The sequence below is a fragment of the Cricetulus griseus genome, chromosome 7 (genome assembly GCF_003668045.3).
Source record: "Cricetulus griseus strain 17A/GY chromosome 7, alternate assembly CriGri-PICRH-1.0, whole genome shotgun sequence".
NCBI classification, from domain to species: domain Eukaryota; kingdom Metazoa; phylum Chordata; class Mammalia; order Rodentia; family Cricetidae; genus Cricetulus; species Cricetulus griseus.
In genome coordinates this window covers 91,583,870-91,606,144 of record NC_048600.1, presented here as the reverse complement: position 1 = coordinate 91,606,144, position 22,275 = coordinate 91,583,870, and the positions used below count along the sequence as shown (strand labels likewise).

At 48.6% G+C, this 22,275-nt stretch overlaps 2 protein-coding genes across 6 annotated transcripts in view; one reads left to right on the top strand and one right to left on the bottom strand.

Annotated features, from left to right (window-relative positions):
* Supt6h (SPT6 homolog, histone chaperone and transcription elongation factor) overlaps positions 1–8,986 on the top strand; it is a 37,620-nt gene extending 28,634 nt beyond the window's left edge. For all 3 annotated transcript variants that reach the window (XM_027426594.2, XM_027426595.2, XM_027426596.2), the window contains 10 exons: positions 692–832; positions 2,455–2,650; positions 3,125–3,363; positions 3,841–3,954; positions 4,105–4,229; positions 6,380–6,492; positions 6,843–6,920; positions 7,012–7,178; positions 7,588–7,775; positions 8,228–8,986. In XM_027426594.2, the coding sequence (XP_027282395.1) occupies positions 692–832; positions 2,455–2,650; positions 3,125–3,363; positions 3,841–3,954; positions 4,105–4,229; positions 6,380–6,492; positions 6,843–6,920; positions 7,012–7,178; positions 7,588–7,775; positions 8,228–8,414 (1,548 nt within the window). In that variant the 3' untranslated portion in view covers positions 8,415–8,986. The remainder of the gene's footprint in view (positions 1–691; positions 833–2,454; positions 2,651–3,124; positions 3,364–3,840; positions 3,955–4,104; positions 4,230–6,379; positions 6,493–6,842; positions 6,921–7,011; positions 7,179–7,587; positions 7,776–8,227) is intronic.
* Positions 8,987–10,565: 1,579 nt separating this feature from the next.
* Positions 10,566–21,565, bottom strand: Proca1 (protein interacting with cyclin A1). Of its 3 annotated transcripts, XM_027426599.2 has the most exons (5): positions 21,164–21,565; positions 14,159–14,257; positions 11,779–11,962; positions 11,403–11,561; positions 10,566–11,318 (listed from the first exon to the last, which is right to left on the bottom strand). In XM_027426599.2, the coding sequence occupies exons 1-5, from the start codon at positions 21,258–21,260 to the stop codon at positions 10,607–10,609; spliced, it is 1,251 nt and encodes a 416-aa protein (XP_027282400.1). In that variant the 5' UTR covers positions 21,261–21,565; the 3' UTR covers positions 10,566–10,606. The 3 variants fall into 3 exon arrangements, with proteins under 3 accessions (XP_027282400.1, XP_035303913.1, XP_035303912.1); XM_035448022.1 differs by lacking the exon at positions 14,159–14,257; XM_035448021.1 differs by having other exon boundaries at positions 11,403–11,962; positions 21,164–21,285.
* Between the last annotated feature and the right edge of the window lie 710 nt (positions 21,566–22,275).

Here is a 22,275-nt window from a genome sequence, read left to right as displayed (position 1 = left end):
TTGTTTTTGTTTGTTTGTTTATTTGTTTTTTCGGGACAGGGTTTCTCTGTGTAGCTTTGGAGCCTATCCTGGCACTCGCTCTGGAGACCAGGCTGGCCTTGAACTCACAGAGATTCACTTGCCTGTGTCTCTCGAGTGCTGGGATTAAAAGCGTGCGCCACCAATGCCTGGCTTGTTTGTGTAGTTTTTTAATTTTCTTATTTTATATATATATATATGCACACACCATAGTGTGTGCATGACGGTTAGATGATACTTTGTGGGTTCTCTCTTACTGATTGCGTCCCAGGGATCAAACTAAGGTCATCAGGCCTTAGTGACAGGAGCCTTTCCCCACTGAGTCATCTGGAACTCATTCTGTAAACCAGGCTAGCCTCGAACTTACTGAGATCTGCCTGTCTCTGTCTGGGATTAAAGGCATGTGCCACAACCACCCGGCATATATATATATATTCATTCACTTTATTTTAGAGACAACTATTTTGCCTGTATGGTAATAAATGTACCATGGGATGTACTTGGTGCCCTCAAGGTCAGAAAAGGTCATTGACCCCAGGTCCTCTGCAAGAGCAATAAATACTCTTAACCACTGAGGCTTCTCTTCAATCTCCCTCTCCCATCACCCCCATTACTATTTTCTGAACACAGGAGCTCCAGAATCTTAATAATCAACCTCTTTTCTGTTCTTCAGGTTTGGAACCACTTTGACAGTGGTTCATGCCCTGGCCAGGCCATCGGTGTGAAAACACGGCTGGACAATGGTGTCACCGGCTTCATCCCTACCAAATTCCTTAGTGACAAGGTGGTGAAAAGGCCAGAGGAGCGAGTGAAGGTGAGTGGATATCTAGCATAAGGAGTAGTACTACTTTCCAGCTGGCCCAGTTGGGCATTCTAACTTTGGACTGCCCCCCACCAGAAGTTAGGCTCTGTTCCCAGTGACTACTGGTGATGAGAGCAGAAAGAGGATTTATAATAACTGGAAGAAGCCAGTTGAGAGCATCTGAATGAGTAGTGGCCTTTGTCTGCTGCTGCCTTTGTGAAGCAGTTTCTGCCGGTGCCAGCCCTTTAGGAGACGGTTCCTTCCTGTGTGGGAAGCTGTGGTTTCATCGCATGGCAGGAAGTGAGACCCAACATGGCAACTTAGAAAGCTCTGCCTGTTCTTCCCTTTAAGCAGTGTTGCTCAGGAGAACAGGGCCACACAGAAGGAACCTTCAAATGAGAGGCTGCCAATGACTCTTCCAGCTCCCTTCTGTCCTAGTCATCTGCTGTGGCTGCCATGTACTGGGCTCCAGCTAGGCACTCAATGAGTGTATGTCCATGTTCTGTCCTCCACCCCGTTTGTGTGTGTATGTGTGTTTGGGGCGGGTGGGGAGGGGTTATACACACCATGGTGCGGTTGGCAGTCAGAGAGTAGCTTTTCCAGAGTTCTCTCCTACCTTGATTTATTGGTTTGGATTTTTTGCGGGGAGGGGGTATTTTGTTTTTGAGACAGCTTCTCACTGTGTAACCCTAGCTGTAACTTGCTGTGTAGATCATTATAGAGATCTGCCTGCCTCTGCCTCCTGAGTGCTAGGATTGAAGGCATGCACCACTATAACTCAGTTTTTATGGCTCCTCATCTGGCATTTTATGAGGGTTCCAAGGATCAAGCTCAGATATCCAGGCTTCCAAAAGTACCTTTAACTATCCTATAACTTCAAATACTCTTTTCTTTCTTTCTTTCTTTCTTTCTTTTTCTTTTATTTTTTTGAGACAGGGTTTCTCTGTATTGTCTTGGAGCCTGTCCTGGAACTCACTCTGTAGACCAGGCTGGCCTCAAACTCACAGAGATCCTCCTGCCTCTGCCTCCCGAGTTCTGGGATTAAAGGCGTGCGCCACCAACACCCGTTGAGTTCTTACATTCTTATGCATGGGCAATAGGCAAGAAAGACACTGGGCCTGATGTGGGCTTTTGAACCATCAAAGCCAATCCCAGTGATACACCTGCTCCAACAAGGACTGCTTCCTAATCCTTCCAAGTAGTTCATCATCTGAAGACTAAGCGTGCAAATATATGAGCAGGGAGGGGGGTGGTGTTTCATTCACCCTCCAGACCCTGTAAGTCTGGGAGAGTTGTAGATTCAGGACTCAAAAAAGACATTCTTAATAATGAAGCCAGGACTTTCAACAGGATCCAAACAGACATTTCAAGTCAGGAAAGATACAAAAACCAGCTGTTTAAAAAAGGACATGAGCTTTAGAGAGCAATGTAGAAGGAATACCTGTGATAATCCTCCAGTTTTCCAACTAACCCTGGGAGGCACACTGCTTACATACCCACCCCAAAAACTACTCTGCCATTTGGTAACTGGCTTTGGGCAAGTCCTACCTTTCTGTTTGGGCTTTTTTAGTTCTTTTGTGTGAAATAAAGCATTGGGCTAGACAGTCTTTGTCTCACATGTTCTGTGGATCTAGGTGGGGATGACTGTTCACTGCCGTATCATGAAGATTGATATTGAAAAGTTCAGTGCAGACTTGACCTGCCGGACCTCAGACCTCATGGACAGGAACAATGAGTGGAAACTGCCCAAGGACACCTACTATGACTTTGATGCCGAAGCAGCAGACCACAAGCAGGAGGAGGACATGAAACGAAAGCAGCAGCGGACTAGTGAGTGCCCGGCAGTAGGCCTTATACCTGAATACAGCAGTTTACACTCAAGGACTCAGGCTGCAGTGTGTGTGTGCATCCGATTCCCAGTAGGCCTTATACCTGAATACAGCAGTTTACACTCAAGGACTCAGGCTGCAGAGTGTGTGTGCATCCGATTCCCAGTAGGCCTTGTACCTGAATTACAGCAGTTTACACTCAAGGACTCAGGCTGCAGAGTGTGTATGCATCCGATTCCCAGAGGGCAGGTACTCAGTTTTATGGCACTGAGGCCCAGAAGCATGAAAGACAAGGTTGAGCACGACTGGAACCTAGGGTCTTCTCAAGTAGCCTAAGAACTGAGGCTGATAGCTTATTCACATCAGAGAATCCAAGTCCAAAAAGTGTCTCAGAATCCATGGTGGGTCCATGAATGTCCTGTGCTATCAGCTCCTAACCCCCATCTGGTCTGTCTGTCTCTCCTGCCCCCTTCAGCATACATCAAACGAGTGATTGCACACCCATCTTTCCATAACATAAATTTCAAGCAAGCAGAAAAGATGATGGAGACCATGGACCAAGGAGATGTTATAATCCGACCCAGCAGCAAGGGTGAGAACCACCTGACGGTGACCTGGAAAGTCAGTGATGGCATTTACCAGCACGTGGATGTTCGGGAGGAAGGCAAGGAAAATGCCTTCAGCCTGGGGGCCACTTTGTGGATCAACAGCGAGGTGAGAAACGTGCCTCAACAGTTTTTTCTGGTTGCTTCCACCTGACAGTAACTTGAACACATCATATATATTTTTGTTATGCAGAGCAACAAAGCTAGATAACTTGTAGAATAAATTAGTAGCTTTTATTCCCCTAAATTTCAAATATTAAAATAGCCTAGAGAAAACTATTGAGGAAGAAGAGAAAACACGTGTGTGTGCACACATACTCATGAGGTCTCTCAAATCTATGTTCAACAAGGAGAAATCTGAAGTTCTCTGTTATTCCTAAATAACAGGGAAATGTCACAGTTAGTACTTAAAGGACTTTACTCTGGTGAGCCAATGTCTGGGATTTAATCAAACCAGTTGATAAATTTAGGGTATTTTGCAGTAGAAGTCAGCCACTTCTGTCATGGCTTTCCAGGGTGGGTTTATAAAGGGCTAGGAGTCTTCACTCTTGATGTGACATGTGAGGTCTTGATGTTCTTCCTGTAGGAATTTGAAGACTTGGATGAGATTGTTGCCCGATATGTCCAGCCCATGGCTTCCTTTGCTCGAGACCTTCTGAACCACAAGTATTACCAGGATTGTAGTGGTGGTGACCGGAAGGTGAGTCTGAGAACCTTGAGGGATGATACCTCCCAGGTTCTTAAGGGTGAACACATCCCCTTGAGTGTGGGGACTCAGCGGTGAAGGAGGTGTGTGTGCGCGTACCAGGCATGCTACCATCCCAACCTGTCCGCCTCATTCTACCCCCAGAAGTTAGAGGAGCTGCTCATCAAAACTAAGAAGGAGAAGCCCACCTTCATCCCTTACTTCATCTGTGCCTGCAAGGAACTGCCGGGCAAGTTCCTCCTGGGATACCAGCCCCGGGGTAAACCCAGGTGAGCACTGGGGTGCTAAGAAACTACTGCCCTTGGATCCACACATAGGCTAGAAGAGAGCCACACGACTCTGGTTCTGCCTTCCTTTGTCTCTTCCCTGTTCAGAACAGAAGTGATGGTTGGAGGTGAGAAAGGAGGTTGTTGCTGCCTTTGTTTGTTTGTTTGTTCCAGGCAGGGTTTCTCTGTGTAGCCCTAGCCATCCTGGAACTTGCTCTGTAAACCAGGCTGGCCCCGAACTCAGAGATCTGCTTGCCTCTGCCACCTGAGTGCTGGGATTAAAGGCGTGTGCCACCAGTGCCCCCCCCCTCTCTTTAAGTAAGCTGATTGCGATGTTTTCAAGTGTGTGAACTTTGTAAGTGACATTGTTCTGTCATGGTGTCAAAAGGTTGGACATGCCTGAGACATAAATTCTAAGAGTCACTTAAGAAAAGCACCCTCATCCACATTAGAAAAGGAGTTTCTTCACCACCACTCCCCAGGCAGTACGGTGATTGGGAAGTTACCTCCCTTGTCTTTCCAGAACTTTCAGCATGCAGTGGCCCACCGATGTCATAATGTGTATCTCTTGTTCCCTACTGAGTGTGGGTGAGATGAATGTGTCTCCTACTCTGTTCCTTTCCATGTGTAACTGGCAGGCTGCTTTTCCTGAGGCATTCCTTTTCCTGCAGCTCTCTGTTCACCCTGAGCCTGGAGCAGTGTCCAGTTTCCTTCTGTTGATCTGCTTGGGCCTGGCGCACACTCTAGTGATCACACCTGCCTTCTCTGCCCTGGCACCAGCCAGCCTCCACTTGCCAAGGACATTTGTGCTCCAGCCCTGTACTGGCCACATGTGACACATAGCTTGGACCATTTAATGGGGATCTGGAGCCCTGTGCTACACTCAGCACCAGGCCTATCATGCTCTTTTTGAGATGCCTTTCCTGCTATATCAGTGCCTTAAGACCCTCTCTGGAGTGGCAGCCAGGGCCCTGTGAGGCTATATGTCGCATGAAGACCATGTGAGGAAGTTGGGAACCTGGAGCGATAGATTGAACACGGTGGCTTCTCAGAGAAGGGAGCATAGACTCCTCTCTTGACTTGTGTTGTGTCCTCCTGTGTAGATGGAGAAAGCAGTTTTTGGCTGAGTGTGAGGCCTTCACCATTGTCTCAGCTATTGTTGGCTGTTCTTGAGTGAGCACAGTACTGCATTTAGGTGTGATGACTGCCTTGTATACTTGCTCTGTCATTCCTTGTGTCTGCTCTTTAGGCTTAAGAGCTGTTGTGATTGGTGTACACATAGGTGGTAAATGCAGAACTCAAACTTAGAACTAGAACCAGGTATAAAGCTAAGGCCCATCCTCTTAGCCACTCTGCTACTCTCAGAAGTAATGAATGAGGGCAGACTAATCACCTTCTAGAGTGCTGAAGAATTTCCCCTGCGTATCTGGAGCTGCCCAGGAGGCCTCTTCACACCTGATGTCCTGTAACCTTAGTCTCACTCTCACCTCTGAGCAAACTGTCTTCAGTGAAGCATCCTATATCCAGTGCAGCCTCCAGCACAACTTGCCCTGGCAGCATATACTTAGCACACAAGACCACAGCCTCCTTAGCCTTGATTGTGCTGTCATGTGCAGCCTCTCCCTGTCATCTCTACTTCTCCAGCACCCAGAAGAGCTAATGTATGTGGTTTGTTATTTATTTGGTCACTCTCTCACAGGTGGCCACAAGTGGTGTCTTAGTTAGGGTTGCTATTGCTGTGATGAAACATCATGACCAAAAACAAGTTGATAGGGGACAGGTTTATTTGGTATACTCTTCCACATCATAATTCATCATGGAAGTCAAGACCGGAACTTAACGGAGAGGAACCTGGAGGCAGGAGCTGATGCAGAGGCCACAAAGGAGAGCGACTTACTAGCTCAACTCAGCCTGCTTCCTTACAGTGCCCAAGACCCACCAGCCCATGGGAGGCTCCACCACAATGGACTGGGCCTTCCCTCACCAATCACTAATTAAGAAAATGCCCTGCATGCTTACCTACAGCCCTGTCTTATGGAGGTATTTTATCATATGAGGCTCCCTCCTCACTGACGACTCTAGCTTGTGTCAACTGAACATAAAACTAGCTAGACAAACTGGTATCTAATGCTTGTTTCCTTACGAAATCTCAGGATTGAATATGTAACAGTGACTCCTGAAGGATTCCGGTACCGGGGCCAGATCTTCCCAACTGTGAATGGACTCTTCAGGTGGTTTAAGGATCACTATCAGGATCCTGTACCAGGTGAGCTCTACAGTACCCTAACTTTAGACTGTGGTGAGAGGGACACATACAGATCCTGGCTCAGGAAAGTGAAATCAGTTATCATCTTAGCTGCCTCACCCTTGCTCCAGATTTTCAGCATCAGGGAGGTTCCCTATACACTGGCCTGTGCAGATTCTCATGTTTTTTGAGACAGGGTTTCTCTGTGTAACAGCTCTGTCTGTCTTGGAACTCATTTTGTAGACCAGGCTGGTGTCAAACTCACAGAGATCCACTGCTGAGTGTTGGGATTAAACCTCTTCTGACTCTTGAACTGGGGAGCCACAATAGCTTTCTTGAGGAACATAACTACCTTCATCTGTTTCCTACAGGCATCACTCCCAGTAGCAGCAGCAGGACTCGGACCCCTGCTTCTATCAATGCTACCCCAGCCAACATCAATCTTGCAGGTGGGATGCTTGGGGTTGAGACTTGTAGGGCAGTGGAGAACTGGAGGGGTTTACACCCTGACATGGCCATCTGCCATCTGTGTGTTTACAGATCTGACAAGGGCTGTGAATGCCTTGCCTCAGAACATGACTTCGCAGATGTTCAGTGCCATTGCTGCTGTGACAGGCCAAGGACAGAACCCCAATGCTACCCCAGCCCAGTGGGCATCCAGCCAATATGGCTATGGCGGCAGTGGAGGAGGCAGCAGCGCCTACCATGTATGTGTTTTGGGGAAGATTCTTCCAGAATAGGGTTGGGAGGAGAGGAAGCAAGCATCTTTTACCTGCAGACTCGGGTGCTTGTAGACACCTCTGACCATGCCCACCACCAGGGGCTTCATATGCTTAGGCATAGGAACTGTCTCTAACAGATGCATGTTTGAAAGGGAAGGGAATAAGAAAGGGCCTGGCCTTTCTTTGCACAGAGCCTTGTGGGATATTTAGAACCCTCAAGCTACCTGAGGTGTTGAAGATTAGTGGGCAACTTTGTGCTAGTGTTATCCTCCTGCTTCCAGGTGGGTCAGCTGGAAAGCACTGTTCAGGGCCAACTCTCGTGGCCTGTCAGAGATTTACAGTGAAATCAAACAAGCCCACACCTACCCCTAATTCTCTGTCCACCCCTCTTCAGGTGTTCCCAACGCCAGCCCAGCAACCAGTGGCCACACCACTAATGACCCCCAGCTATTCCTACACAACCCCAAGCCAGCCCATTACCACCCCACAATACCACCAGCTCCAGGCCAGCACTACTCCACAGTCTACCCAGGCCCAGCCCCAGCCTTCCTCCAGCTCCCGACAACGGCAACAGCAGCCAAAGTAAGTACATGGATAGTGGCACCGCAGGCAGGTTACTAGTAGGAACAGGTGGTGCCGTGTGGCCTGAAGACTTAACATAAGCAGGTATTCTGTATCTTCTTGAAAGCCAAGACCTGTGAGGTGTTCCCATGGGCATTGGTTTCTGGGGAAAGATTGGAAGAGCAAAAGAGGCTGCTTTCACCGGGCCGTGGTGGCGCACGCCTTTAATCCCAGAACTTGGGAGGCAGAGGCAGAGGCAGGTGGATCTGAGTTCGAGACCAGCCTGGTCTACAAGAGCTTGTTCCAGGACAGCCTCCAAAACCACAGAGAAACCCTGTCTCAAAAAAAAAAAAAAGGCTGTTTTGAGAAGTCAGGTTCCTTTCTGTGATCTCTCACCTGTGACTGGTGAGAAGACTTCCTTTTCATAAATCGCAAAGAATCCTGTCTCTTAAGGCCTTTCCTTTCTGCTCCAGGTCCAACAGCCATGCAGCCATTGACTGGGGCAAGATGGCTGAGCAGTGGCTACAGGAGAAGGAGGCAGAACGACGGAAACAGAAACAGCGGCTGACCCCTCGACCCTCTCCCAGCCCCATGATTGAAAGCACCCCCATGTCCACTGCTGGAGATGCGACCCCACTCCTGGATGAGATGGATCGGTAGGGGCCTGTTCCTCGAACTCTGGTTACCTCTGAGGCTCCAAGAGGCCTGGCCATCTACAGCCTCACTCCCTGCCCCTCTTTTTTTGTCCATAAAGTGGCATGAAATGACATTCTCTTTAATGGTCAGCCTGGATGGGTGGCAGACTGGATGGTCTTGTGAGCTGGTGTGCACCGAGGAGCAGTTCTCCCGCTCCAGACCTGTGCCAACCACCTGTCCTGAGAGCACCTGGGAGAGGAGTGTAGCAGGGAGGAGGGGAATGAAAGTGGAGCAGTCTGTAGTCTCCTTGGAAGCCATTTTTGCGTTTCTTCCCTCACCTGATACAGGCTCTAATGAGGTATCAGGCTTAACTTGTACATGTCCCCAGCCCTTGTGGGGAAACCGATGCTATTTATTCAGTTGGAGGCAGGAGGGAGGAGGGGAAGTGTTTTTGGTCCTGATGTGGCTGTGGAAGTAGCACTGTGGGGGACATATGGAGCAGTGTTGACCTGCCAGCCGCTGCCTACCTACCCTCATCTACGCATTGCCACCTGCTTCTCACCTGTCATTTGAATAAACAGTGTTTCTACAGAGCACTTGCCGAGGCCTCTCTCCAGCTCCCTGCTCTAAGGGGTTGCTTCAAAGCAGTTTGGAACTTCAAAAACTTCCTCTCGGAATCTGTCAAGGAGGCCAGAATTCAGATTACCTGTGGTCACCTCCCTGATCTGAGCCCCATGACTCTGTGTGAGCTTCTTACATCTTTCGTTAGCTATATTGAGGTGGAGTCTTTAGCCCATGCTGGCCTTGGAGTTACAGCAATCCTAATTCTGCCTCCTGAATGCAAGAATTGCAGGAATGACACTTGTGTGTGCTTAGGGGTTTTTTGGTTTTGGTTTTTTATTTGTTTGTTGGTTTTAGTTTTTCGAGATAGGGTTTCTCTGTGTAATCCTGGCTGTCCTGGAACACATTCCATAGACTAGGCTGCCCTTGAACTCAGAGATCCACCTGCCTCTGCCTCCTGAGTGCTGGGATTAAAGTTAAGGGTGTGCACCACAATCCCCTGCTTATTTTTAATTATGTGTGTGCATGTGTGGGTTTGTGCATGGAAGACCAAAAGAGGGCTTTGGATCTCTTGAAACTGGAATGAGTGGCTATGAGCATGGGTGTTGGAGACTCAGGTATTTTGCAAGAGCAGTAAATGTTGGCAACTGCTAGCCCATCTCTCCAGCAGTTTCTTCTGTTTTACGTGGCTGTCCTATCTGTGAAATGGGGGTGGTGACACACACGGAGCAATATGAAATGTTGAGCCAGGGCTTGGGCCTGGCAGTTTTTAGCTTAGCCACTGTGTTCTCATCTTCCCACACAGTAGTGAAAAGTAAATCTGTGAGCCCCTGTGTACCCCTTCACTTCCCAGCTGTGCCTTGGTCTCTAGCAGCCTCTGAGAAGACAGTTCTGGGCTCAGAATGGGTCCCCTTAACTGCTCACCCTCAGACACACAGACCATGGGAGAGGGGCTGGTTCCCATCCCTTTCCCTTCCTGGCTCAGTGTCAGCTAGCCCCTGGCTCTGGTTCCTTCCGCAGGCTTCTTTATTCTGCATGTCTGGTTTCCCTCTTCCTTCACACAGGCTTCATCTCACAGTGATTCAGTGTGGGAAAGGAAAGCTTCCCCTCCTTTGTCCCTGCTTGGGTCAACATTGCTGCCTGCATTTGAGCTTGTACCCACTTTTCTTCATCCTTTGACTGTGTTGGTGGGAAAGGGCTGGCCTTCTGCCAGAACTCTACTCTCTCCAGCATAGAGGTCTGCTGCCAGGGCGGAAAAGACTGGGTCTACACCTCTGGGAAGACCATGTCCTCCACGGTGCCACAGCCCTTCCTTGGAACCACTTGAGGAGGGAAAGGCAGGCCAAGTGAGTGGCAGGTTCAGTTTATTGAAGGTGGTGCTGCCCACCACAGAATGAGTTCACAAACAACACTGGTCTCCCACTTCCCACTCCCTCCCTAAATGGATTCTGCCACCTGGCCCTGGAGGGTTCTCTCTCCCTCTGACTTAGCTTCCCATAGACATAGACTTCCTCCTTGAAAGCAGAACTGCCCCTTGAGTATCCCCTGATCCCTAGCCAGCCACCCCCCCCAAGAAGAGTCCCTGTTTGGAGGGAGAGAGAATAGCAGTAGGGGTCAGTTACAGGCTTGATTTATTCACTCTGGTTGCCCAGGCCTCAACTGAGATTGGGGTTGGACACTGGGGGAGATTTTCTCTTGCTTATCTTCTTGGTTTGTAAGGTCTTTGTACCATTCTTTTTGGCCTGGGTAGTGCTCTTCTCTCTCTTTCTGGATGATGATGACTCCACAATTTCTTCACTGGAGGGTCTCTCTTTGCCCCGTTCATAACTTTCCTCACTCTCCAGCTCTTCCCGGCTTTCTGGGCTGGACTCTGATGTCCTGACTAGTTCTCTTGGGCTTAGTGATCTGCTCAAGTCTGGAGGGGAAGACGCTGATTTCACTGGGACTTTCTTCTTAGTTATTAACTTGCCCTTCTTGACTTTCTTCTTCAACTTTGCCTTCTCATCCACCATCTCATCCTCCTTCTCTTTCTCCTTCTCTTTCTCTTTCTCTTTCTCTTTCTCCTTCTCTTTCTCCTTCTCTTTCTCCTTCTCTTTCTCTTTCTCTTTCTCTTTCTCTTTTTTCTTCTTTACCTTCTTGGTGACCTTGACATCCTGACTCTTGTCTGTGGGGCTCTCAGAGCGCCAGATGGTAATGGGAGCTGCTGAGTCGGGAGCCCCGGGGACTGGCCTGGTGTCTGGGCCAGGTGGGACGGATGATGGGGTCTCTTCCTCCTCCTCTGGCTCCTCATTTCGGTCATCTGGCCTACACACATGATGGATGGGATGGTGGATTACTGCCACAGAGACAGGCCTGTAGCTTTTGCACCTAGGGGGAAGGGACAGGAAGAGATTAATAGAGCTGAAGCAGGGCACCCTGGGGTCCTGTCCCCATCAGCCAGCTGGTACTCACCAGCTATACCAGATCCGCTCCACACACTCTTCTTCTGGGATGATTTCAATGCAAGGGGCATGGATGAAGTTGTAGCAGGTTGGGCCCCCATCTCTGCAGCAGGTCGGGCCTACATCTCGGGGGCTGCTACTATTTTTCTTCTCTGAGCAGTCCTTCAGCCTGCCACACACCAGACTCTCAGCTTGGCTCCCATACCTCCATGACTCCCCAGGGGCCCAGAGGGACAGCCAGCTGCTTCTGGGCCTGGCCCAGGCTGCCAAGAGAGCTTCCCCATTCATTGTTCTTGGAGCAGAGCTGGGACTAGGCTGGCAGCACCAGGCCAAAGCTGAAGAGGGAAACCTGAAGGGGATGGGTCCCCCATAAAGGGGGCCCTCACCTAGATTCACAGTTGCAGTGGCTAACAGCGTGCGTGTGCTGGTTGTGCTGGTTGTGCTGGGTGTGCTGGTTGTGCTGGTTGTGCTGGTTGTGCTGGTTGTGATGGCCACAGTCTGAGAAGGGGTGGATATGCCCAGCACACTTCTGGTGTTTCCAGCAACGCCTGTCAGTCTCCCTGCAGTCACCTGAGGGAAGAGAGGTCTGGGTCACTTGGAGGCAGCTGAGCACACCTCAGTCTTACAGCTTCACCAAATTCCTCTACCACCTGGCTCCCCAACTATTGTTCTCATGAGAGGTGATGACTAAACTGCAGTAAGCAGTCACTACAGGTCCCTGTACTGCCCTGTCCCCTTATCCACTACATAGAGTTGTCTTGGACTCAGGAAAAATAATGCCACATATGGGATGTAGAAGATCCTTCCAAGCTTCCCTTGTTGTTCTGTATCACCTTTGTCACTTCCTCTCTTTTGTGGAACCCCTATCCTGGGCCCTCTACTGACCACTGCCGTCATCACCTGCTGGTAACCACCAGCCACCACACTGCACAGTGCCAGATAGGGAATGGCTATGGCCTTGTTGTCCGGCAGGCAAGCCCACAATTGCAGCCTCAGTTCTGACATCCGCCCCTGCACAGGCCCAGGTCCCTCTGATGCTCTCTACCTGAATGGCACAGGGTGGTGGAACAACCTGGATTGGATGGTGGTTAGACCTCTCCAGTGTGCTCCTTACCTGTACTGTCTGACTCTTCTGTCTGCTTCCTTTCTCCGCCTAGCCCCCTTTCTGCCCCCTCCCCCACACACACACCTTTCTCACTTCTCTCAATTCTTTCCCTGCTCTTTACTGATCAAAATCATGGTCTTGGGCTGCTTAGCAGGTGAAGGTAAAAGGAGAGAACTAGGCCAGGTGGTGGTGGCACACACCTTTAATTCCAGCACTCGGGAGGCGGAGGCAGGCGGATCTCTGAGTTCAAGGCCAACCTGGTCTTCAAAGAGAGTTCCAGGACAGCCTCCAAACCTACAGAGAAACCCTGTCTCAAAAAAAAAAAAAAAATCGAGAAAGAGAGAACTGGCTCCTACAGGTGTCCTCTGACCTCCACATGTTTGCCATGGTGTGACAGTCACACAATAAGTCTTTATAAAAATTATTTTAAGCCTGTTGTTTTTGGTGTATGCCTTTAATTCTAGCACTCCCCGGAGGTAGAGGCATGTGGATCTCTTGGAGTTTAAGGACAGCTAGGGCTACACAGAGAAACTGGTTGGGGGGAGGGGAACATCACATTCTCCTCCAGAACCACCAAATGCTGAAGAACCTGCCCAGTCTATAAATTAGGCAAAGTGATATTATGACCCTTTCCCAAGTACTGGCGAGAGTTCCCACTTCTTACTGAGCTACATGGGTTTTTCATGGGGCCCCCAGTGCTTCCTCTCTGACCCTGCTTAGGGCTCCCTGATCTTTCTCTGCTCTCATCTAAAAGGTAAAAATGCCTCTCAACAGCCCTGCCTCCTACCCCAGTCTCACAGAGGGACCCTGCAGCAGGTTCCTAGGTATCAGAGACAGCCCTGCTGTGGGAGGAAGTGATGAGTTACACATCCAGGTGGGGAATGCTGTGGCTGGCTACCCCTCCAGAGACCACAACCATTATGACTTTATTCAGCTCGTGGGAGTGGTAGAACTGGGCAGGACATTGGGCATCAGGAGTTAACCCAGAAGGTGTGGAAGCCCAAATGTCCATAAAAATGCATGAGAGAGAAGACAGCAGTGTGGCCCGAGGCTTTCTCCTACAGTCCTGCCCTTTCCTCCACCAGACTGAGGCCTCCTAGTTCCTACAACACCCCTCACCCGCTTTCTCTTGTGCCTTTTTCCCCAGGGGAAGTAAGGGAGATGTGTACAGCAGGACCTTGGACTATCACCCCTGCCCTTTTTTTTTTTTTTTTTTTTTTTTTGGCACTGTTAAACTGAGGTAAAGGGCAGCATAGAGACATCTGCCCTGAGCCTGGAGTCAGTCATGCCTAAGGCTTGGGTCTGTCACTTAATAAGACAACCCAAGACAGCTTTCTTTTCTGAACCTCCCGTATCCACAAAATGGGACAGAGATAGCTATTGTGCGGGGTTAGAGGGACTCAATTCATGTTTGTGTACCATAAAATACAAAGGAAAGGGGTGATCAGGACTCAAGGAAGGGGGCTCTCTGGCATTTTAGAAGACAGTATGGCTGGGTTCCCCACCATGTGGGTCCAGCAAGCAACTTTACCCATTGAGCCATTTCCCTAGGCCCTGGGGCATCTGGGTAACCCCATCAAGATCCTTCCCTCCCCAAGGTGTTAGCTTTCACAAATAAGGGGTAACATAGCCCCTGGGGGCCATAGGTCCCCTGGACCCACCTTCAGAGGAAAAGGAAGATACATCACTGGAAGATATATCGCTGCTGGACTCCTCAATATCCAGATGCCCCCTCTTCCAGCTGGGCAACCTGCTTATATCTTAGAGTACAAAATGACAACAGTGACAGCAGCCACCTCCCCATGACGTTCATTTATTAAACATTTCCTAAGAAAATCAGCATGTTGGTACCAGACACATCCCGGGGATGCAGGAATTTGAAAAACCAAACTACTGTTCTCCAGAGGCTGAGGGAGGGGCAAGGAGAGGGATGCAGAGAGCTACATAGCAGCAGTGTAATGAAATGAGGAGGAGGCAGGCTGCAGAACAAGGGCCCCTGCCAAGACTTGGGGGGCGGGGCTGGGAGGGCAGTGTCCCAGGTGTGTGGCACCTGGTCAGAGGGTGAGGGTGGCCCTGGGCAGACTTCATTCTATGGAACCCATGGCCTCAGGCATCTAAGCAAGTGCTCTGCCACTATAGGATTAGCTTTGTTAGAGAAATTAGAAAATGAAGCATGGAGCCAGCTGTTGAGACACACTGTCATCCCAGTACCTAGGAGGTAGAATCAAATGGTCAAGGTTATCTTCAGCTACATACTGAGTTTGAGGCTAATCTAGGCTACATGAGACCTTGCAAAAAAAAAAAAAAAAAAAAAACAGAAGCCATGCATAGTGGTGCACACCTTTTATCCCAGCATTTAGTAGTGACTTTAAGGTTAGCCTGGTCTACATACCAAATTCCAAGCCAGACAGGGCTACACTGTGAGAGGCCCTGTCTCCAAAAAAAAAAAAAAATCACTAAATGATGAGCACTTTCAGGTGGGTAGTGGTGGCACACACCTTTAGTCCCAGCACTTGGGAGGCAGAGGCAGGCAGATCTCTGTGAATTCGAGACCAGCTTGGTCTACAAGAGCTAGTTCCAGGACAGCCTCCAAAGCCACAGAGAAACCCTGTCTCGATTCCAACACCACTACTGTGCCCCTCTGCAGATAATATCACAGTCACTGCCTGTGGCTGCCTCTATCTGCAACTCCAGCCTGGGGAAGAGGTAATCCAGTGCCTGATTGCCCCAAGCCTGTGTAATGTATAGAATGTCACCTCCCTTTTTATTTTTCTGAGGCAAGGAGGCATAAGAACTAGAGTTATAGCCAGCAGGTGGTGGTGCGAGCCTTTAATGCCAGCATTTGACATGCAGATCTCGGAGTTTAAGGCCAGCCTGGTCTACAGAACTAGCTGGTTTCAGGACAGCCAGGGCTATTACACAGAAAAACCCTGACTCATAAAACCAAAATAATAATAATAGAGTTATAGAGAGTTGTGAGCAGTCATATGGACACTGGGAATCAAACCCAGGAGCTCTGGAAGACCAGCCGATGTTCTTACCTGCTGAGCCATCTCTCCAGACCTACTATGAACATTTTCAAATGGTACACTCCGCCAACGCTTTTTCTTTTTTTTTTTTTTTTTTCCTTTGGTTTTTCGAGACTAGGTTTCTCTGTATAGCTTTGGAGCCTATTCTGGCACTCGCTCTGTAGACCAGGCTGGCCTTGAACTCAGAGATCCGCCTGCCTCTGCCTCCCGAGTGCTGGGATTAAAGGCTTCCACCACCAAAGCCCATCTTCCAACGCTTTTTCTACCACATGCATATTCCCCATTTAAATTAAATTTATTCATTCACCAACATTCACCAAGCAACTCCACTAGGCAGTAATGAGGGGGCTATACCTCCACCTTCAGTGAGCTCAGACTCACATTCCTGCTGAGTGGTCTGCTCCTTTTCTCAGAATAGCCTTGGGCAAGGCTGCTGGCAACTTCTCAGTAGCCAGCCCCAGCCTTTTCCTCTTAACTGTTAACCAGCTACTCCCTTGCAACCATTCCTTGGATCTTCCATGAAAGCTGTTGTCTTTAATTGTTTTGAGACAGGGTCTCTGTACATAGCCCTGGCTGACCTGGAACTCTGTGTAGACCAGGCTGGCCTCAAACTCACAGAGATCCACCTACTCCTTGCTCCCTGGTGCTGGGATTGAAGGCGTGTACCACCATACCCAGCTTGATTTATTTTTAGTTTTTTGGGGTTTTTGTTTGTGTTTTGTGTGTGTGTGTGTGTGTGTGTGTGTGTGTTGTGTATTCTAGATATTAATCCTCTATCAGATGCATTGATGGCAAAGATTTTTCTCCCATTCTTAGGCTATCTCTTTACTTTGAACTGTTTTTGTTTTGCTTGCTACATAGAAGTTTTGTTTTTTGTTTCTTTTTTTACTTCCACAAGGTCCCATTTGTTAATGGTCTTATTACTGATGGACTTTTGTCACATTGAGAAAGTCCTATCCAATGCTTTTTCTTTGAGCAGATTCATAATTCCAAGTCTTATATTAAGGTCTTTGATCCATTTGGAATTGGTTATGTGCAGGGTGAGACAGCAAGACTAGCTTTATTCTTTTACACATGATATGCAGTTTCTAGTGCCTTTTCTTGGAAAGGCTGTCTTTTCTCTAATGTGTATTTTTGTCTACAATTAGGTGGCCGAAGCTGCATGGGTTTATATTTGATTAGATTCTTTCTTTGTTGGTTTTTTTTTTTTTTCAATTATTTATTGTGCATTGGTTTTTGCCTGAGTAAGGGTGTTGGGTCCCCTGTAACTGTGCTTACAGGCAGTTGTTAGCTGCCATGTAGGTGCTGGGAATTGAACCCAGGTCCTCTGGGAGAACAGTCAGTGCTCTTAACTGCTAAGCCATCTCTCCAGCCCCCTGTCTTGTTTTTTGGTTTTTGGTTTTTTTGTTTGTTTGTTTTGAGACAGGGTTTGTCTGTAGCTTTAGAGCCTGTCCTGAAACTCACTGTGTAGACCAGGCTGGCCTCAAACTCACAGAGATCTGCCTGCCTCTGCCTCCTGAGTGCTGGGATTAAAGGTGGGCGCCACCAACACCCAGCTTATTTGAGGTCTTTCACTTCCTGTATCAAGCTTATTCCAAGGATTTCTTGTTGCCATTTCAGGTCATTGTGAATGAGGTTATTTCCTGATTTTTCCCACATTTATTTGTGAGTCTGTGTGTGGCATGCATGCCACAATGCCCATGTGGAGGGCAGAAGACAACCTGCAGGGGTCAGCTCTCTCCTTTTACCATGCAGGTCCTGGGGATCAAACTGCAGCCATCAGGCCTGTCGGCCAGCGGCTTTACCTGCTGAGCATCTCACTTCTTGCTACTAATTTTTATGATCTAATCTGGTAGCCAGCTACTTGGTTGAAAGTATCAGTTCCCTGATGGGATCCCTCTCATCTCTTACGTATAGGGTCTTATCTCCAAATAATGATGCATATTTATGTCCCATTTATTTGCTTCTCTTGTCTTATTGCTGTAGCTAACACTTAAAGCACTATTATGAAGAGTGGAGATGGCCGGGCAGTGATGGCAAACACCTCTAGTCCCAGCACTAAGGAGACAGAGGCAGAGCTCTGAGTTTGAGGCCGGCCTGGTAGTGCCATGTAGGCAGACAGTCTCCAAAAGAGTGGAGTAAATGAGTCACCTTTCCGTCTTATTCTTGGTCTTAGTGAAAATGCTTTGAGGCTCTTCTCTATTCAGCATAACCCTATCTGTAGGTTGTAGGTTTGTTGTCTATAGCCACTCCTCTCAGCTTTGAATAGCTCTGTCTGCTTATAACACAGTCCACTAGTATGACCCACCCCACCTGACTTTTGTCTCCAACGTTGTCCTTCTCCTCCATTATTCTTCTTTTTTGTTTGTTTTATTTTGGGTGTTTTTGCTTTGGGGGGGTTGTTTGTTTTTTCAAGGCAGAATTTCTCTTTGTAGTTCTGGCTGTCCTGGAACTCACTCTGTAGACCAGGGATTAAAGGCATGTGCCACCACTGCCCATTCCACTATACTTCTTAAACCGGTGGTTAGCAGGGTTCTTGTTTTGGCCATCTGCTCAACAAACACAAGCTTTTGGTTATTATCATATATCTCCATAGTCTTAACATTTCACCAATGAAATGGTATAAATCTGGCTAAGTGTCGTGGTACATGACTGTAATAACCAATACAGAATCAGCAAGTTCGAGGCCAGCCTGGACTACATGGTGAAATCCTGATTCATAACAAACAACAATAACAAAAACACAGAGAACAAAACAAAGAATAAATCTCACCCTGAGTTTAGCCAGGGCTGCTTCCCTGATGTTTTATAGTGCTGGGCTGGAGCCCACATAAGCTAAACAGTTACTGAGCCACCACATGTTCAACTGCAGACTGATTTTCTGAGTATGCATAACCAGTAATATTCTCTTGAACATTCCCAAGATAGCTTAAAGAAATCTTGTACCAAGCCTTTAATCCCAGCACTTGGGAGGCAGAGGCATCGGATCTCCTTGAGTTCCAGGACAGCCAGGGCTACATAGAGAAACCCTGTCTCGAAAAAAAAGAAAAAGAAAGTAGCAGACATTTCAGCTAGAAGTCAAGAGACAACCCTCCCTCACTTCCAAGCCCTTTCTTGCCTATCTGTCTACCTTGCATCTTCCTGTGCCTTTAGTTAGACCCCTATCATCTCTTTTTTTGTTTATTGTTTTTTGAGGCAGAGTGTCACCGTGCAGCCTGGCTGGCCTGGCTTGCTTACTTCTGCCTCCTAAATGCTGGGATTAAAGTTTGTTTGAGCCACAAAGCCAAGCTAAACCCACATCATCTCTGACCTAGGATTCAGCCATAACTTCCTGCCTGATCTCCCCACCTCCGGTCCTCGGTACCTTTCTTCAGCCCTCTCCATACTGCCAAGTTGAGTTTTGTAGAAAATCAGCTGGCCCACTACACTTCTTTCTACCCCACTCTTGCCTGCCTTGTGCCAGAACATAGGCATGTGGCACCAGACCTGGCTTACTTCCCTCCTTCTTCACAATAAAATGAGGACTTTTTTTTTTTTTTTAAGACAGGGTTTCTCTGTGTAACAGTTCTGGCTGTCCTAGAACACACTTTGTAAAACAGACTGGCCTTGAACTCCCAAATCCTGGGACTAACAGTGTGCACTGCCACAGCCCGGCTCATTTTCCTGTTCTTTCTCCTTTCCTGCTCTCTCACAGGTTCTATCTGCTCAACCCCTCGGGAAAATGTTGTTGCCCAGAATGGCACACATTTGTAGTCCAAGAACTTGGTAGACTGAGGCAGGAGGGCTATCCTGGGCTACACAGCGAGACCTTGTCTCAGACAAACACCAATATTGTCCAAGTGGAATTAATTGTGTGCTTTACGTGCCCGCTGACCTGCTGCCATAGTTCTAGGAACTGTGACATTGTATTTACTCTGTAGTTCCTTAAGAATCATGACTGTATTTCATCTGCCTCTGTATCCAGAGAACCATGGAAATAGTTCAGTCATTGTTGGTTGACAAAGTGTATATATTCCGTCTCCTATTGAAATACATAAATTTACTATTTAAGCCACAAAGAGGCACTAGAGAATCTGTCCCTGGTTCAAACCTAGGTACTGTGTTTTATCTTTTTATATATTTATTTTTGAGACCATTTCTCACAGCCACAGGCTGGCCTAGAATTTCCCACATAGCCCAGGCTGGCCTTGAATTTATGGTAGTTCTCCTGCCTTATCATCCCAAGTGTTGGAATGAAAGACATGAGCCCCCCTGCTCACTTTATTTACTTAGTTATTTTGACTGGGGTTGTGTTTTGGAAGAAGTAGGGGAAGTCTCTGGGACTCAGATCCAGGGTTTTGTACACACTAAGCAAGCATTCTTACCTATAAGCTATAACCCAAGCCCTCTGCTCTCCTGAGTTTTTCTGGGGGAGATAATTTCCCAGGATATACACCTTCACAGTGCTAGGCCCTAAGGTGGACTTTTAAAGTGTGACTTTGAATCTAAATTGTTTAGTAAGGGACCCAGACAGGCTAAATAGCCTGTCCAGGATAAAAGGGAATAGATAGCAGAGGCAGAAGTCAAGCCCTGGTCTTCTTGGCTCCCTAGCCTGCGTGCTTTTAGCCCTGTGTACTTAGTTGGCTAAGGAAACACATAAGCCAAGGGTCACCCTATGCCACAAGTTCCAGAGCCTCCTAAGTCTTAAAACTAGATTCATCTCCCTATCCAGTCACCATCCCCTATTCCCCTTATTCCATCCATAAGTCACCATCCTCTTATTCCTCAACGTTGCTAATTCCTCACTTCTGATTTTTCTTGATCCTGATCCACAGCCTCCCCTGTTCAGTTTGAATCCTAAAGTCATTCCAGTAAGGGCCTCTGCCTAGGTCAGGATCAAACCACTGGTTTTTCTTCCTCCAGTCACTATGAACAGGCTCTGTGCCTGGTTGAAGCCAGTTCATTTCCCACTGGTAGCATCAGCTGTTTGGGAGAGAAAGTAGGAAGGATCCAAGAGGAATGGGATTCAGAAAGGAGGCCCTTTGTCTACAGAGGTTGGAGGGGAGCTGTGACCAAGGCAATGCTCCAGAGTTCCTGCAGCAGAATGAGGATGGGTAATAGCTTGAAAGGAAGAGAAAAGCTGAGGTCTCTTCCTTGGGACAAGTAGCAGGGGCCTAACTACCTGGTGATGCTTATTTGTGGAGGATCCTCCTTGTCCTGCGAAGCCCCTCCCCTTCTTTGAGGCCCAGAAGATAGGCACCAGAGCGGCCAAAAGGAGACAGTGTGAAGAGGGAAGAAACAAGGAAACAAAGGAAGAGGAGGGTGCAAGAGAGAGGCAGTGAGTTTTCTCCTGGAAAATGTCTCCCAGGCTCCGGCCCCATCTTGGGGGTGATTATGATGTCACTCGTGGAATCCTCACTCTTTCCCGCCCTCAAGGTCAATGGAAGCGATCATCCAGCCCCGGCGCCCGGGGAAGCAATGGACCAGGAGGGTTCTTGCCGGAGCCTTGCGCCTCTGGGGCAGCGAGCTAGGCCAGCGGCTGCAGCCTAAAGCTCAATAGTTATACCTTGGCTCGGAAGCGATTGCTCCAGGCCAAGGAAGGCGATCTTCCAGAGTCCCGCCCAACCACGCCCCCAGCCTTCTGCCCCGCCCCTTTACCGGTTTTCTCGGTCTTGTCCCAAATGTTAGTTTTGCAGCAGCCAGGCTTTTCCTCAGTCCATCTTTTAATCGTTACTGTCGTCGTCCTGACCCACATCGCTGTCAGCCCAGTTCTTTCACAGGACTCTACCTCGCGGAGATCAACTTTGAACCTCAGCTTGGTGGAGCCCTCGGCCCAGCTGTAAGCTCCAGTCCAGCCCCTAGTTCCACATCATGCTTGCCTAACCCCCAGGCCGCTTCCCCCTCCCCCGTCTTCTAGCCCGGGTCTAAGCGTCAGTCGTGTTCTTCATCCGGGATCTCCAGTTCCTTCCTGGTCCCTTCGTCACGCCGTTAACGCCAGTACCTGCTTTTGCCTTTGCCTTACATATCCAGCAACTCAGTCACTCGCCTAGATCCTCGCTGGTCCCTGCCACTAGAAAAAACCCGACCGAAACCCCACCCCCAGCAGGTACTGGCCCGCCCCTTCCAGTCTCAAGCGCCTTTGACCTTTGGGACCTGCCCCGCCTTCTGAGGCCGGGGCATCCATGAGGTCCGCCCCTGACAGTTCTGGGAGCAGTCTCATTGAACGTGGCATTTCGGGTGTCCTAGCTTTGGATCTCCTTGATGACATGCTAGCTCTCCTCCACTGTGTATGGTACCTCCCCACACTTCCAGATAAGACCAATCCACGCCAGCTCCACCTTTTAGGTTTCCTCCCAGTCCCATAGGCCACTTGGTCCTAGGCCCCATTCAGTTCATCCTGTCCAGACAGTAAGTTGGCCTACAGTTCATGGCAACTTCGTTCCAGTACCCACCTTTTACATCCTCAAACACAGAACCCACACTTGTATGTCACGCACAGTGATGCTCAAAGTTTACACACAATACACAGGCCTAATTTAAACCTATGTGCAACCGCCCCCACACATGCAGATCATGGAACTCCACACTCAGGTCCCTGGGAGCACTCCAGCACTGAGGTGGCTTCTCACGTGCACACTGAATTAACCAGCTCTGTACAAGGAACCCAGAGCTGTGGGAACAGAAATGGAAAAATAGACACAAGACTGTGAAAGAATGAGAGCTGCTTCGCAAATATTCCACACAGCACATCTCCTAGTTTCCCTCCAAGT